The following is a 13,977-nucleotide window of genomic DNA, read 5'->3' on the forward strand; positions in this document are numbered from 1 at the left end:
CTCAGAGAAAAGGTGGCGGAACTCAAACCTGGCCACGCCCTCATCAAACCCTAGGACCGCCCCTTTAGAGAACAGGAATGCAAGTAAAATTTGGGAGGGGCTATTTCCGGTGCGGGAGGGGCTATTTCCGGTGCGGCCGGCCCGGAAAAAGGTGCCGGAACGCGGTTCCGCCGCGTTCCGGCTGAAAAAAAGCCCTGGTATTAAGTAAAAAGATTGTGAGGCGCCTTACCTTGGCAAGCTCCTGTTCGTATGTTTGGAATGAATCCCCTTCGGCAAGGATGAGGCTGGGCTGGGCACATTTCACAGGGGTGACCCCACGCTCTCCCCACCGTTGCGCAGCAGAGTGTTTTTGTGCATACAATCCCGCTCAGCTGCCCCTGGCACATCTGGTTGGACACCAAGGTGAAGCACGGCCCTGTCCTGTAATCTGAATTACAGCAAGGAAACCTAGTCAGCATGACATCTGGAGTGAATTATGTCTGAGGGATTCAAAGATACATTAGTCAGCCTTTAGTCCAGCGCATCCCTTTTTTGATCTGGTCCTCCTGATCCCAGACACACAAGCTAGTGAGTAGCCAAAGTCAGTGAATAAATCAAGTCCCTTAAATTGGACAAAGAAAAGTCATAGTTCGGAAAGCATAACGCAAATGAGGGAACGGCAGTAGGAGTCTCTTCTCTTTACACACGTTGTGTTTTCTTTCTTTTCCTTTCTTGCACTGAGCCAGCTGACCTTGGGAAAGGTATAGAACAGGGGTCCCCGACGCCCCGGTCTGTGGACCGATAGCAGCCCTCGGCCTGTTGGGAACCGGGCTGCCCAAGCAGCGGGCGAGGGTGCAAATCTCCATTTGTGCAAGTGGCGGGCGCATGAGCAAAACCATCCCCTCCCCCCACTGCCACCGCTGCCGGTCTGCCCAGAGAAAAAAGTGGGGGACCGCTAGTAGAGAAGAACCATTGAAGAGGGGTTTGGACAGGGGATTACACAGTCCAGAGATTGAAGGAAGCATGAAAAAGGAAGTCAAAACAACCCTGCCTTGATTTTGTTTAGTATAAGATGAGACAGAGAGAAGCTCAGTCTCTCAAGATTCTGTTATTATATCCTGCAGCAGTAAAATAGCATTCTTGGATTTCCTGTACTCTTTCTTGGTTGAACTGGCCTACTTCGAAAGACTTACATATCCAGAACAATCAAGGAGAGGATCAGCCTGGGGCTACACGACAGATGTGGCCAAACCCCTGCATTCAACACTTCTGAATTCCATCAGTTACCATAGTTCGGTTGCGGCACCACACTTTGATCGTGTCAATTTGTCAAAGAGTGAAATCTCTCATTTTTGGCATCGGCAGCCCATTTGGGAAACTTTGAGTAAGCTCCAGAAACCTGCACTGTGCAGAAGAATTGGTACCATAGTATTAATGATCAACAGAGGCACATTTTGATAGCAATGCATAGGCTACTTTTTTGCCAGAGGCACTATGTCCAGGCTGCAAAGGCCAAGGCAGCCTGGTAATTCAATTGTTGTTATCAGTTTTAAGTCATTCAACTTGTTCAACCTGAGCTCCATCAAAGTGGATCGTTGCTCAACTAATAATGCTGACGGTAATAACAGAAGTAAAACCACGGTGGCAGAAGAAAGCAAATATAGTGCCAATAGCAATAGGCACCTTGGGTGCAATGCCAAAATAACATCGGCATTGACAAGGTCAATCGTCGGTCAACTGCAAAAGGCAGCTTTATCTGGACCAGCTTACATGCTACAACAGGGGTCTTCAAACTTGGCCCTTTTATGACTTGTGGACTTCAACTCCCAGAATTCCTCAGCCAATGTGCCTGGCTGTGGAATTCTGGGAGTTGAAGTCCACAAGTCATAAAAGGGCCAAGTTTGAAGACCCCTGTCCTACAACGATACCTCTAACACCATCAAACAACAACATCTACCTATCCCAGGTCCTAGGGAACGGACTTGATAAAAATGCCAAATCTAGTCAGAACATCTAGCTGACTATGTGGGAAACCATAATAATTCAATCAATCAGAACAGAGCTGGAAGGGATATTGGAGGTCCCTGTGTGATAAGTTGGGACGAGAAAGTATCATTGGTCCAAAATCATCTAATGTGCTCACAAGCTCTACGGTCAAGTCAATTCTTAACTTATCTCTCCCCCGTCCAACTGTCACACCATACTGATACCCAATATTTTGTGAATCAACCACGGATGTCTGAAAATAATTGTTTACAGCTCCAAGCTACAATTAAAGGCAGCCAGGCTTGGCCAGTAATCTATGACGTAATGTGTGAACCCTACCAATGAGTTATTTTCTGCCTGAGGCTCAGTTCCTTTGGGATCTTCCCATTATTAACCAAATTATTTGCCCTTTCCAAACCACAGTAAGAATAAGAAGCCAAGTTTAAAAAAATTTCTCTCTCTCTCCATTTAAGTAGGCCTCAAGGGCAGCAGCTTACAAGAAAATAGATTAAGAGCAACTTTTAGGAATACACAGAAATAAAGTAGTGTCCATGTAATTGTGGTCAAAGCTTTGTCTATCGCTCAAGAGGACGATGTGTGGGATCTACTTCGATTTGTTTACGGTTGAGCAGACTATTTATCTGAGAGGCGAATCAAACTGTGTCATTAATAAAATATTATGTTTTGTTCCATTATCCCATTGAAACAACAAAACGATGGTAGCGCCAAGTTCCCTCTCTGGCACATGTACCACAACTCCATTTTTCTCCTATTAAATAAAAGCCTTTGTCACTGGCCTTTTCACAAAAACCATGTGTGGCACAGAGAAAATGCCCTTCTAATGAAGGTCATTATGAAGACTGAACATTCTTCCCTCAATTCTTGGTACCTTTCCAGACATTTATACAGGATAAATCTCAGTTCTCAAACATATTTGCTTATGGGCCATACCAGCTACCTAGATTGTTTTTGTTGTACAACGCTAGATGTAGGATGAAAAGGCCTGAATCAACATCTATGGATTCTCAGTCAACCAGGTTATGGTTGTCCAAAGTATTTGAGCTTCACTTTAGTATCTATCCTTCCAAAGGGTTGATTTGCTTTAGGAAAGTGACTCTGAGTAATTTACAAATAATCATAAAATCCATGCAAAATAAATGCCTCATCTTAACCCTGATAAATGCTTTCTTGTCGCTCCCGCCTTACTAAATACATTTAAATTTGCCCCCCTAGTGTGCAAAACTCTAGTTTCCAGCCTTAAAGGATGAATAAAGCCTTGTACAGATACCGCTATATCATTAGACGAACCAAACCCCTGGCTCTGGGGTTTTTTTCAAAAGGGTTTCAGTTTGCTTACTATACTTATCAATGCTTCCTTTTGTTCTGTTCTGCTTCGCTTATTTTAATCACTATAACATGCCTAGTTGTTGTTTTTTTTACACTGCAAAATCACTCGTCCATTGTTGTCGATTGTTGTATCGCACAGTTAAATGCTTTAGGAGAGTTCAGTCTTCTCTAGGGTGCCAACTAGTCATGCACATCTGCTCCTTTAAAGTTGTGTCCATTTGCTGAGCACGATTAAAACACTGCTTTAAAAAATATCTCGTTTAGAAACCGTCTAGTGGAATTTAAGTCGGTGACATTAATTAATGGATTGATTATCTCAGAGGTCCCCAATCTTTTGGGTACCAGGGACCGGTTCTGTGGAGAGAGGTTTTTCCGCGGACCGGAGGGTGTGTGGTTTTGTGTGCTGCCTGCATCTTGTGGGTGGGGCTTTCCTTGTTTGTGCGGACCGGTTGGTGGCATGTCGCAGCCCGGTACTGGTCCATGGACCGGGGATTGGGGACCCCTGGATTACCTTTTGGGCCACCTCCAGCTGGGAATTCTCCCAGGCATTTGCAGCCTGGAAACTTACACACAAGAGCCCATCCTCCTGACAAACCATTTGGAACTAATTATCCTCACCCGGACTGTACAATCAGTGACCCAGTAAGCTGAACGCAACCTCGAAGGCATTTGTGTGCAGTTGCCTGCCAGATCTTTAACAACACTTAACTCAGGTTTTTTGGTTTTTTTTTGCAGCCCTTAACAGACAGCAAAACAAGAGGCTTATTGAGAATCCAGTTGGTTGCTGTATCAGAGCTTGTGATCTGTGTTTGTGCAGGAATGTTTACAGGCTCTAAACAGCCTTCCCTTCCAACCCTTGTTATATCAGTTACATCCCAGCTTTGGGGTGTTCATGCTATGTCAGCTGTTGTACCACTTTTTTCTCAGGTTTGATAGCAGTAAGTAAGAAAGGTTTATGATTTTTTTAAATCCCTTCAGGATAATTTTACTATTTTATTCATGAATATAGATGTGTAGGAGAGACAGAAAGTGAGAGAGAGAGAATAAGTGTGTGTGTGTGTGTGCGCACATACAGTAAATATCTGCACATGATTTGTATTTTATATTGCCATGCCAAGTTTAATACTATCCAGTTTAATAATTTTAATTTCCTCTTTTTCTGAGCTTTTAGCCTTTTAACATATTCTGACTTAATGTATTGTATTCGGTTATATTGTCTTTTAGCCAATTTTTTTTTTTATCTGCGTGTACTTTTCATAACTATCCTGACACTGTCAATTTAGCTTTGGGTATTCTGAATATTTGAATATCAATTCTTTTGTGCAGGTTCACGACCACGATGAAGTAATTTATTATGTAGCAGGCCTGCCTAACCTTGCCAATATTCAAATTGTAGTCGAGCTCTTTGCATTCAGCATATACAAGGTTGAAAAATATATAGCTATCTTTTCCCCCACTAAAGATTCAAGATGTGTCTTCTAAATATCCCCTTAGTGAGCAACTGTGGAAGATCTGAGACTCCCTTTCAATCAGAAATGCTCATTTTCTGGAAAATATTTCAAAATCCACATTCGAGAGAGAAAAAGACCTGTTCTAAAATCTATCTTGCGTCTGCAGTTGACCCACTTTTGATGCAATGCAGCTGGAAAGTTCTAATAAACATAATATTCAAGAATGGTTTCTGAAATGATTTAGGGTGAGAGCTCAAATCCGACACTTAAAACTAGATCTGTAATTAAAAAAAGGAAAACTTTCAGTTCTGTCCTCTCCAATTATAAGCACTGGCAGTCCAGATGACTTAAATAGTTTTTTTTCCCTTTCTTTTCCATTACAAAAAATAATACTGTACAGAAGAAAATACACAAATAGTTTCCCAAACAGCATATAGCAGTGGTGGCGAACCTATGGCATGGGTGCCATAGGCGGCACTTGGAGCCCTCTCTGTGGGCACACGTGCCGTTGCCCCAGCCTTGCCTCCCCCCGCGACCCCCTCCTCTCCAGCAGCCCCTCCTGNGACGTTCAGACAATAAAAGAATTTATACAGCTGGATGTATTCGAAATAAAAGCCAAAAGCAGGGTAAGAACTTTGAACGGCAACACAGACTTTAGGCATCTTGGCACATCTTTTGAGATTCAAAAAATCAAACATAAATGGATTTCAATTAGCATGTTGTGTAATAGGCTGTTTTTAAACCCAGGAATCTTAAAGAGTCATCTCCAGGTTTGGGAGATGGCTCTGTTAGCATGTTTGAAAAAACACGAAAAGAAAACCCTGGAAGGTTTGCAGGGTCACCAAAATTGGTTTTGTTTGCCTTAAAAACTCAAGTGCTTTTTGACCCTAGTAGCTTCTCAGTAGTGAAGTTATGAAACCTAGGAACTATATGGTAAATAACCAGGAAGGCTTTCATATCTGCAGGAACTGAGGACATGGTTAAAAAAAGAGTAGACCTAATAATAATAGATCTAACCATGGTTTCTATGCCTTCTTTTGTGCCTTTGGATGTTGGGTGAAGCCCTCTTGAAATAGATACAGGTAGTCCTCAACTTACAACATTCATTTAGTGACCGTTCAAAATGACAACGGCACTGAAAAAGAGTCTTAAGACCAGTTTTTATACTTATAATCTAGCATAGGGGTAGGCAACCTTGGCTCTTTTATGACTCGTGGACTTCAACTCCCAGAATTCCTGAGCCACCATGGCTCAGCTTGGAAACTCTCCCTTTCCCCTCAGCATGGCTGGCTCAGGAATTCTGGGAGTTGAAGTCCACGAGTCATCAAAGAGCCAAGGTCGCCTACCCCGACCTAGCACCATCCCCATTGTCACATGATCAAAATTTGGGCGCTTGGCAACTGGCATGGACCTGTGACAGTTGCATTTGTGACAGTAATCACCAATTGTAATCTTGTCAGCCCGCTTCTGACAAGCAAAGCCAGATTTGCTTCATGATCAAGTGATTCATTTAACCACCATCAAAAAAGGTTGTCAAATGGGGCAACTGCCTTGTTTAACAACGTAAATGTCAGGTTCTGTTGTGGTTGAGGATGACCTGTATTAAGTAAAAAGATTGTGAGGCGCCTTACCTTGGCAAGCTCCTGTTCGTATGTTTGGAATGAATCCCCTTCGGCAAGGATGAGGCTGGGCTGGGCACATTTCACAGGGGTGACCCCACGCTCTCCCCACCGTTGCACAGCAGAGTGTTTTTGTGCACACGATCCCACTCAGCTGCCCCTGGCACATCTGGTTGGACACCAAGGTGAAGCACGGCCCTGTCCTGTAATCTGAATTACAGCAAGGAAACCTAGTCAGCATGACATCTGGAGTGAATTATGTCTGAGGGATTCAAAGATACATTAGTCAGCCTTTAGTCCGGCACATCCCTTTTTCGATCTGGTCCTCCTGATCCCAGACACACAAGCTAGTGAGTAGCCAAAGTCAGTGAATAAATTAAGTCCCTTAAATTGGGCAAAGAAAAGTCATAGTTCGGAAAGCAGAACGCAAATGAGGGAACGGCAGTAGGAGTCTCTTCTCTTTACACACGTTGTGTTTTCTTTCTTTTCCTTTCTTGCACTGAGCCAGCTGACCTTGGGATAGGTATAGAACAGGGGTCCCCGACGCCCGATCTGTGGACCGATAGCAGCCCCCGGCCTGTTGGGAACCGGGCCGCCCAAGCAGCGGGCGAGGGTGCAAAGCTCCATTTGTACAAGTGGCGGGCGCATGCGCGAAACCATCCCCTCCCCCCACTGCCACCGCTGCCGGTCTGCCCAGACGAAAAAGTGGGGGACCGCTAGTAGAGAAGAACCATTGAAGAGGGGTTTGGACAAGGGATTACACAGTCCAGAGATGGAAGGAAGCATGAAAAAGGAAGTCAAAACAACCCTGCCTTGGTTTTGTTTAGTATAAGATGAGACAGAGAGAAGCTCAGTCTCTCAAGATTCTGTTATTATATCCTGCAGCAGTAAAATAGCATTCTTGGATTTCCTGCACTCTTTCTTGGTTGAACTGGCCTACTTCGAAAGACTTACATATCCAGAACAATCAAGGAGAGGATCAGCCTGGGGCTACACGACAGATGTGGCCAAACCCCTGCATTCAACACTTCTGAATTCCATCAGTTACCATAGTTCGGTTGCGGCACCACACTTTGATCGTGTCAATTTGTCAAAGAGTGAAATCTCTCATTTTTGGCATCGGCAGCCCGTTTGGGAAACTTTGAGTTAGCTCCAGAAACCTGCACTGTGCAGAAGAATTGGTACCATAGTATTAATGATCAACAGAGGCACATTTTGATAGCAATGCATAGGCTACTTTTTCGCCAGAGGCACTATGTCCGGGCTGCAAAGGCCAAGGCAGCCTGGTAATTCAATTGTTGTTATCAGTTTTAAGTCATTCAACTTGTTCAACCTGAGCTCCATCAAAGTGGATCGTTGCTCAACTAATAATGCTGACGGTAATAACAGAAGTAAAACCACGGTGGCAGAAGAAAGCAAATATAGTGCCAATAGCAATAGGCATCTTGGGTGCAATGCCAAAATAACATCGGCATTGACAAGGTCAATCGTCGGTCAACTGCAAAAGGCAGCTTTATCTGGACCAGCTTACATGCTACAACAGGGGTCTTCAAACTTGGCCCTTTTATGACTTGTGGACTTCAACTCCCAGAATTCCTCAGCCAATGTGCCTGGCTGTGGAATTCTGGGAGTTGAAGTCCACAAGTCATAAAAGGGCCAAGTTTGAAGACCCCTGTCCTACAACGATACCTCTAACACCATCAAACAACAACATCTACCTATCCCAGGTCCTAGGGAACGGACTTGATAAAAATGCCAAATCTAGTCAGAACATCTAGCTGACTATGTGGGAAACCATAATAATTCAATCAATCAGAACAGAGCTGGAAGGGATCTTGGAGGTCCCTGTGTGATAAGTTGGGACGAGAAAGTATCATTGGTCCAAAATCATCTAATGTGCTCACAAGCTCTACGGTCAAGTCAATTCTTAACTTATCTCTCCCCCGTCCAACTGTCACACCATACTGATACCCAATATTTTGTGAATCAACCACGGATATCTGAAAATAATTGTTTACAGCTCCAAGCTACAATTAAAGGCAGCCAGGCTTGGCCAGTAATCTATGACGTAATGTATGAACCCTACCAATGAGTTATTTTCTGCCTGAGGCTCAGTTCCTTTGGGATCTTCCCATTATTAACCAAATTATTTGCCCTTTCCAAACCACAGTAAGAATAAGAAGCCAAGTTTAAAAAAATTTCTCTCTCTCTCCATTTAAGTAGGCCTCAAGGGCAGCAGCTTACAAGAAAATAGATTAAGAGCAACTTTTAGGAATACACAGAAATAAAGTAGTGTCCATGTAATTGTGGTCAAAGCTTTGTCTATCGCTCAAGAGGACGATGTGTGGGATCTACTTCGATTTGTTTACGGTTGAGCAGACTATTTATCTGAGAGGCGAATCAAACTGTGTCATTAATAAAATATTATGTTTTGTTCCATTATCCCACTGAAACAACAAAACGATGGTAGCGCCAAGTTCCGTCTCTGGCACATGTACCGCAACTCCATTTTTCTCCTATTAAATAAAAGCCTTTGTCACTGGCCTTTTCACAAAAACCATGTGTGGCACAGAGAAAATGCCCTTCTAATGAAGGTCATTATGAAGACTGAACATTCTTCCCTCAATTCTTGGTACCTTTCCAGACATTTATACAGGATAAATCTCAGTTCTCAAACATATTTGCTTATGGGCCATACCAGCTACCTAGATTGTTTTTGTTGTACAACGCTAGATGTAGGATGAAAAGGCCTGAATCAACATCTGTGGAGATTCTCAGTCAACCAGGTTATGGTTGTCCAAAGTATTTGAGCTTCACTTTAGTATCTATCCTTCCAAAGGGTTGATTTGCTTTAGGACTACTGAGTAGTTTACAAATAATCATAAAATCCATGCAAAATAGATGCCTCATCTTAACCCTGATAAATGCTTTCCTGTCGCTCCCGCCTTACTAAATACATTTAAATTTGCCCCCCTAGTGTGCAAAACTCTAGTTTCCAGCCTTAAAGGATGAATAAAGCCTTGTACAGATACCGCTATATCATTAGACGAACCAAACCCCTGGCTCTGGGGTTCTTTTCAAAAGGGTTTCAGTTTGCTTACTATACTTATCAATGCTTCCTTTTGTTCTGTTCTGCTTCGCTTATTTTAATCACTATAACATGCCTAGTTTTTTTTTTTTTACACTGTAAAATCACTCGTCCATTGTTGTCGATTGTTGTATCGCACAGTTAAATGCTTTAGGAGAGTTCAACCTTCCCTAGGGTGCCAACTAGTCACGCACATCTGCTCCTTTAAAGTTGTGTCCATTTGCTGAGCACGGTTAAAACACTGCTTTAAAAAGTATCTCGTTTAGAAACCGTCTAGTGGAATTTAAGTCGGTGAGATTAATTAATGGATTGATTATCTCAGAGGTCCCCAATCTTTTGGGCACCAGGGACCGGTTCTGTGGAGAGAGGTTTTTCCACAGACCGGAGGGTGTGTGGTTTTGTGTGCTGCCTGCATCTTGCGGGTGGGGCTTTCCTTGTTTGTGCAGACCGGTTGGTGGCATGTCGCGGACCGGTACTGGTCCATGGACCGGGGATTGGGGACCCCTGGATTACCTTTTGGGCCACCTCCAGCTGGGAATTCTCCCAGGCATTTGTAGCCTGGAAACTTACACACAAGAGCCCATCCTCCTGACAAACCATTTGGAACTAATTATCCTCACCCGGACTGTACAATCAGTGACCCAGTAAGCTGAACGCAACCTCAAAGGCATTTGTGTGCAGTTGCCTGCCAGATCTTTAACAACACTTAACTCAGGTTTTTTTTTTTTTTTTTGCAGCCCTTAACAGACAGCAAAACAAGAGGCTTATTGAGAATCCAGTTGGTTGCTGTATCAGAGCTTGTGATCTGTGTTTGTGCAGGAATGTTTACAGGCTCTAAACAGCCTTCCCTTCCAACCCTTGTTATATCAGTTACATCCCAGCTTTGGGGTGTTCATGCTATGTCAGCTGTTGTACCACTTTTTTCTCAGGTTTGATAGCAGTAAGTAAGAAAGGTTTATGATTTTTTTTAAATCCCTTCAGGATAATTTTACTATTTTATTCATGAATATAGATGTGTAGGAGAGACAGAAAGTGAGAGAGAGAGAATAAGTGTGTGTGTGTGTGTGTGTGTGTGTGTGTGTGTGTGCACATACAATAAATATCTGCACATGATTTGTATTTTATATTGCCATGCCAAGTTTAATACTATCCAGTTTAATCATTTTAATTTCCTCTTTTTCTGAGCTTTTAGCTTTTTAACATATTCTGACTTAATGTATTGTATTCGGCTATATTGTCTTTTAGCCAATTTTTTTTTTTATCTGCGTGTACTTTTCATAACTATCCTGACACTGTCAATTTAGCTTTGGGTATTTTGAATATTTGAATATCAATTCTTTTGTGCAGGTTCACGACCACGATGAAGTAATTTATTATGTAGCAGGCCTGCCTAACCTTGCCAATATTCAAATTGTAGTCGAGTTCTTTGCATTCAGCATATACAAGGTTGAAAAATATATAGCTATCTTTTCCCCCACTAAAGATTCAAGATGTGTCTTCTAAATATCCCCTTAGTGAGCAACTGTGGAAGATCTGAGACTCCCTTTCAATCAGAAATGCTCATTTTCTGGAAAATATTTCAAAATCCACATTCGAGAGAGAAAAAGACCTGTTCTAAAATCTATCTTGCGTCTGCAGTTGACCCACTTTTGATGCATGCAGCTGGAAAGTTCTAATAAACATAATATTCAAGAATGGTTTCTGAAATGATTTAGGGTGAGAGCTCAAATCCGACACTTAAAACTAGATCTGTAATTAAAAAAAGGAAAACTTTCAGTTCTGTCCTCTCCAATTATAAGCACTGGCAGTCCAGATGACTTAAATAGTTTTTTTCGGGAAAGAAAAGGTAATGTTTTTTATTATGACATGTCTTCTTTTATGTGTTTATCAAAGGGTTTGTCGTATATCGTCACCACCGCTTGGATACCGTACCCACGGTATCCGCCGTGAACCTCGGGAGAGACACCCGTGTGCACGGCAACGGGGTCGGAACGGAGGGGGGCGCTGGGGGAGGAGAGGTCGTCGGGGAGGACAAGGAGAGTCACCCCCGAGAGTGGCCCACGCGGAGCAGCGCAGCCAAGGACATGGCAGCCAGGCAGTGTAGACAAGACTCTGCCCTCACATCCCATCATGCAGTTGATGCTGCAGGGCGCGGACAGAGGGTGTGGCCGCCATAGCGCTGCTGGGCTGCCTGGGCAATCTGCGGTGGGCCCTGGAGGCGGTGAGTGGTCCTGTGGGCAGGCGGGGTGGGGGATGGGGGGCAGAGCGAGGGTGGGGCGGGGGGTGGGGTGGGGGCGGGGCCAGTTTTTGGGCACTTGGTCTCTAAAAGGTTCGCCATCACTGGCATACAGTATCTGTTACCTTTTAGACAGGTGAGATCTTCATTAATGAAAAAAAAATCATGCTGCAAAGTTATAGTTACCTTGACTGCTCCTTGCTGAATGTAGCTTTTAAAATGTAAAACCAGCACATATAGGATTCTGATCACTAATAAACATCCTTTTATGTAGGGTACAAAATCATTATGTTTGTACTTGGAGAGATGAACAGAATATAACCCACCCAGAAAAGAATAACATGTATTTTGGAAGCTGAAGTCAAAAACTACGGATGCAGAAAACAAACCTTCATAGATTTCAGTAGAAGATAATATCTGTAGCTGAACTGTAGGGTTTTTGGTGCCCTTTGAGCATGATTGTCTTTTTGCAGGCATTTTATTACCCAACTAGGTAATATTATCAGTGCTAGAAGGGAATGGGGTTTGCTCTCTGTTTGTATACAGTGGCTTGCCTTGTCAGGGTTGATGGGCATGTTCTTGACTGTTGTTTACTCTTCTATTGTTTTTATTGTTGTTAGTATTAATTTTTATTGTTATCTAGTATTAATCTTGGTGTTATCTAGTATTAATCTTGGCGTTAATCTCTGTTTATCTGGGGGGCTTGCCGATTCTTTGGAATGGTATGTAGATGTCATTTATCTCTATGTGCCTGTTGATGGCTGATTGAGGGGAAGCCACTGTTATACGAAAAATCTCTTCTGTTAATAGTGTTGATGCTGAAGCTAAGTAGGGCTGAAGCTGGTCTACCCATGAATACCTCCTCTCCAGGTATGTACTTTGACAGCGATAGAAGAGAATATCCATATCCATTCAAAACTATTTTTGTTCTATTTATCACCCACCATGTGGAACCATAGGATGTACATGCACATTAGAACATTGTAGGGGAAGAGAAGATATTTTTGCAGCATTATGACTATTCTGATGTGGTTTTAACTGCAGGCACCTAGTATGTAACACACACACACACACACACAGAGAGAGAGAGAGAGAGAGAGAGAGAGAGAGAGAGAGAGAGAGAGAGAGAGAGAGAGAGAGGGAGGGAGGGAGGGAGGGAGGGAGAGGGAGAGAGAGAGAGAGAGAAATGTGCAGGAAAATTAATAAGATGCAATAACGCACTGACAGACGACATTTTGTAGCCCACACCTGGCAAAAATACAAGCCGATTGTTGCTGAAACCAGGCTACCAAATCACAATAAATCACAATCACGGTAAATCATAGTTTCCTTCATTGCGGTTTGTGGAATAAGTTCACAATGGCTGGGTTCACACAACACACTAAATCAAAGAAACTACGGTTTATCAGCTTGGCAAAGTGTGAGAACAGCAGCTAATGTAGCCACTCCAAAGCCCAAATTCTCTCTGCCATTATGCCCTGAAAGTAGCTAAGAGAAATTATAAGTCTCTGGACTGATAAAGCAGCCATCTGTCTGCAAAAAAATATAGCTCTTTAATCCCAAAAGAGTTGGTCAAGCCGTTTAATTTCTCTCAATGCAAACCAATTCTGCAGATCTCAAAGAGAGGTTGACTGTATCTCGTCAACCCTGTAAACCACCATCCTAGGCATTATTGTAGAGGGTGTGCCAAACTTTCAAGTGGAAGCATTAATACTTCTAGTCCTTGAACTCAATCATAAAATTGATTTGTCACAGAGATTAAGATGCTTTAGAATCTCAACGTGTACAATCAGCCTTTGGCTACACCGCCGGAGCCATCGTTACTGCTTTGCGTATGGTGATGATGACTGACGGTGCACAGCAACACAAAACATTGCCAGAAAAGAACAGAGACATAAGGTAGTTCCCGGAACACAGTCGGAAAGCTGAAAGGTAGTGCAGTAGCTAAGGATCAAGGCAGACACACCCAAGCTACTGAGCATATAATTCCTCTTTTGCCTTGTTTTTAATTCTGTTGCTTGAAATTTGTGCTCAGCCCAGCTCCAAACCTGGAAGCTAAACCAGAAACCAGGTTTATTTATTTATTTATTTATTTTATTAAATTTATATCCCGCCCTTCTCCTTGCGGACTCAGGGCGGCTAACAATCAGATAAAATACATAAATAACATTACAATTTAAAAATTAGTTAAAAAGGAAATATTTAAATTTAATCTAATTAAAATATAATTAAAACCCCTCTAAAAGTTTCCCCTAGGCCAGTCCCGCAAGC

At 42.8% G+C, this 13,977-nt stretch overlaps 1 protein-coding gene across 1 annotated transcript in view; it reads right to left on the reverse strand.

The window, feature by feature from the left end:
• FBN1 (fibrillin 1) overlaps positions 1 to 13,977 on the reverse strand; it is a 149,130-nt gene that overhangs the window by 108,556 nt on the left and 26,597 nt on the right. The window contains exon 5 of the mRNA XM_029284183.1: positions 6,395 to 6,592. Coding sequence (XP_029140016.1) covers positions 6,395 to 6,592 — 198 coding nt within the window. The remainder of the gene's footprint in view (positions 1 to 6,394; positions 6,593 to 13,977) is intronic.

Source organism: Protobothrops mucrosquamatus, unplaced genomic scaffold, assembly GCF_001527695.2.
Source record: "Protobothrops mucrosquamatus isolate PMUCROS unplaced genomic scaffold, P.Mucros_1.0 scaffold415, whole genome shotgun sequence".
NCBI classification, from domain to species: Eukaryota; Metazoa; Chordata; class Lepidosauria; order Squamata; family Viperidae; genus Protobothrops; species Protobothrops mucrosquamatus.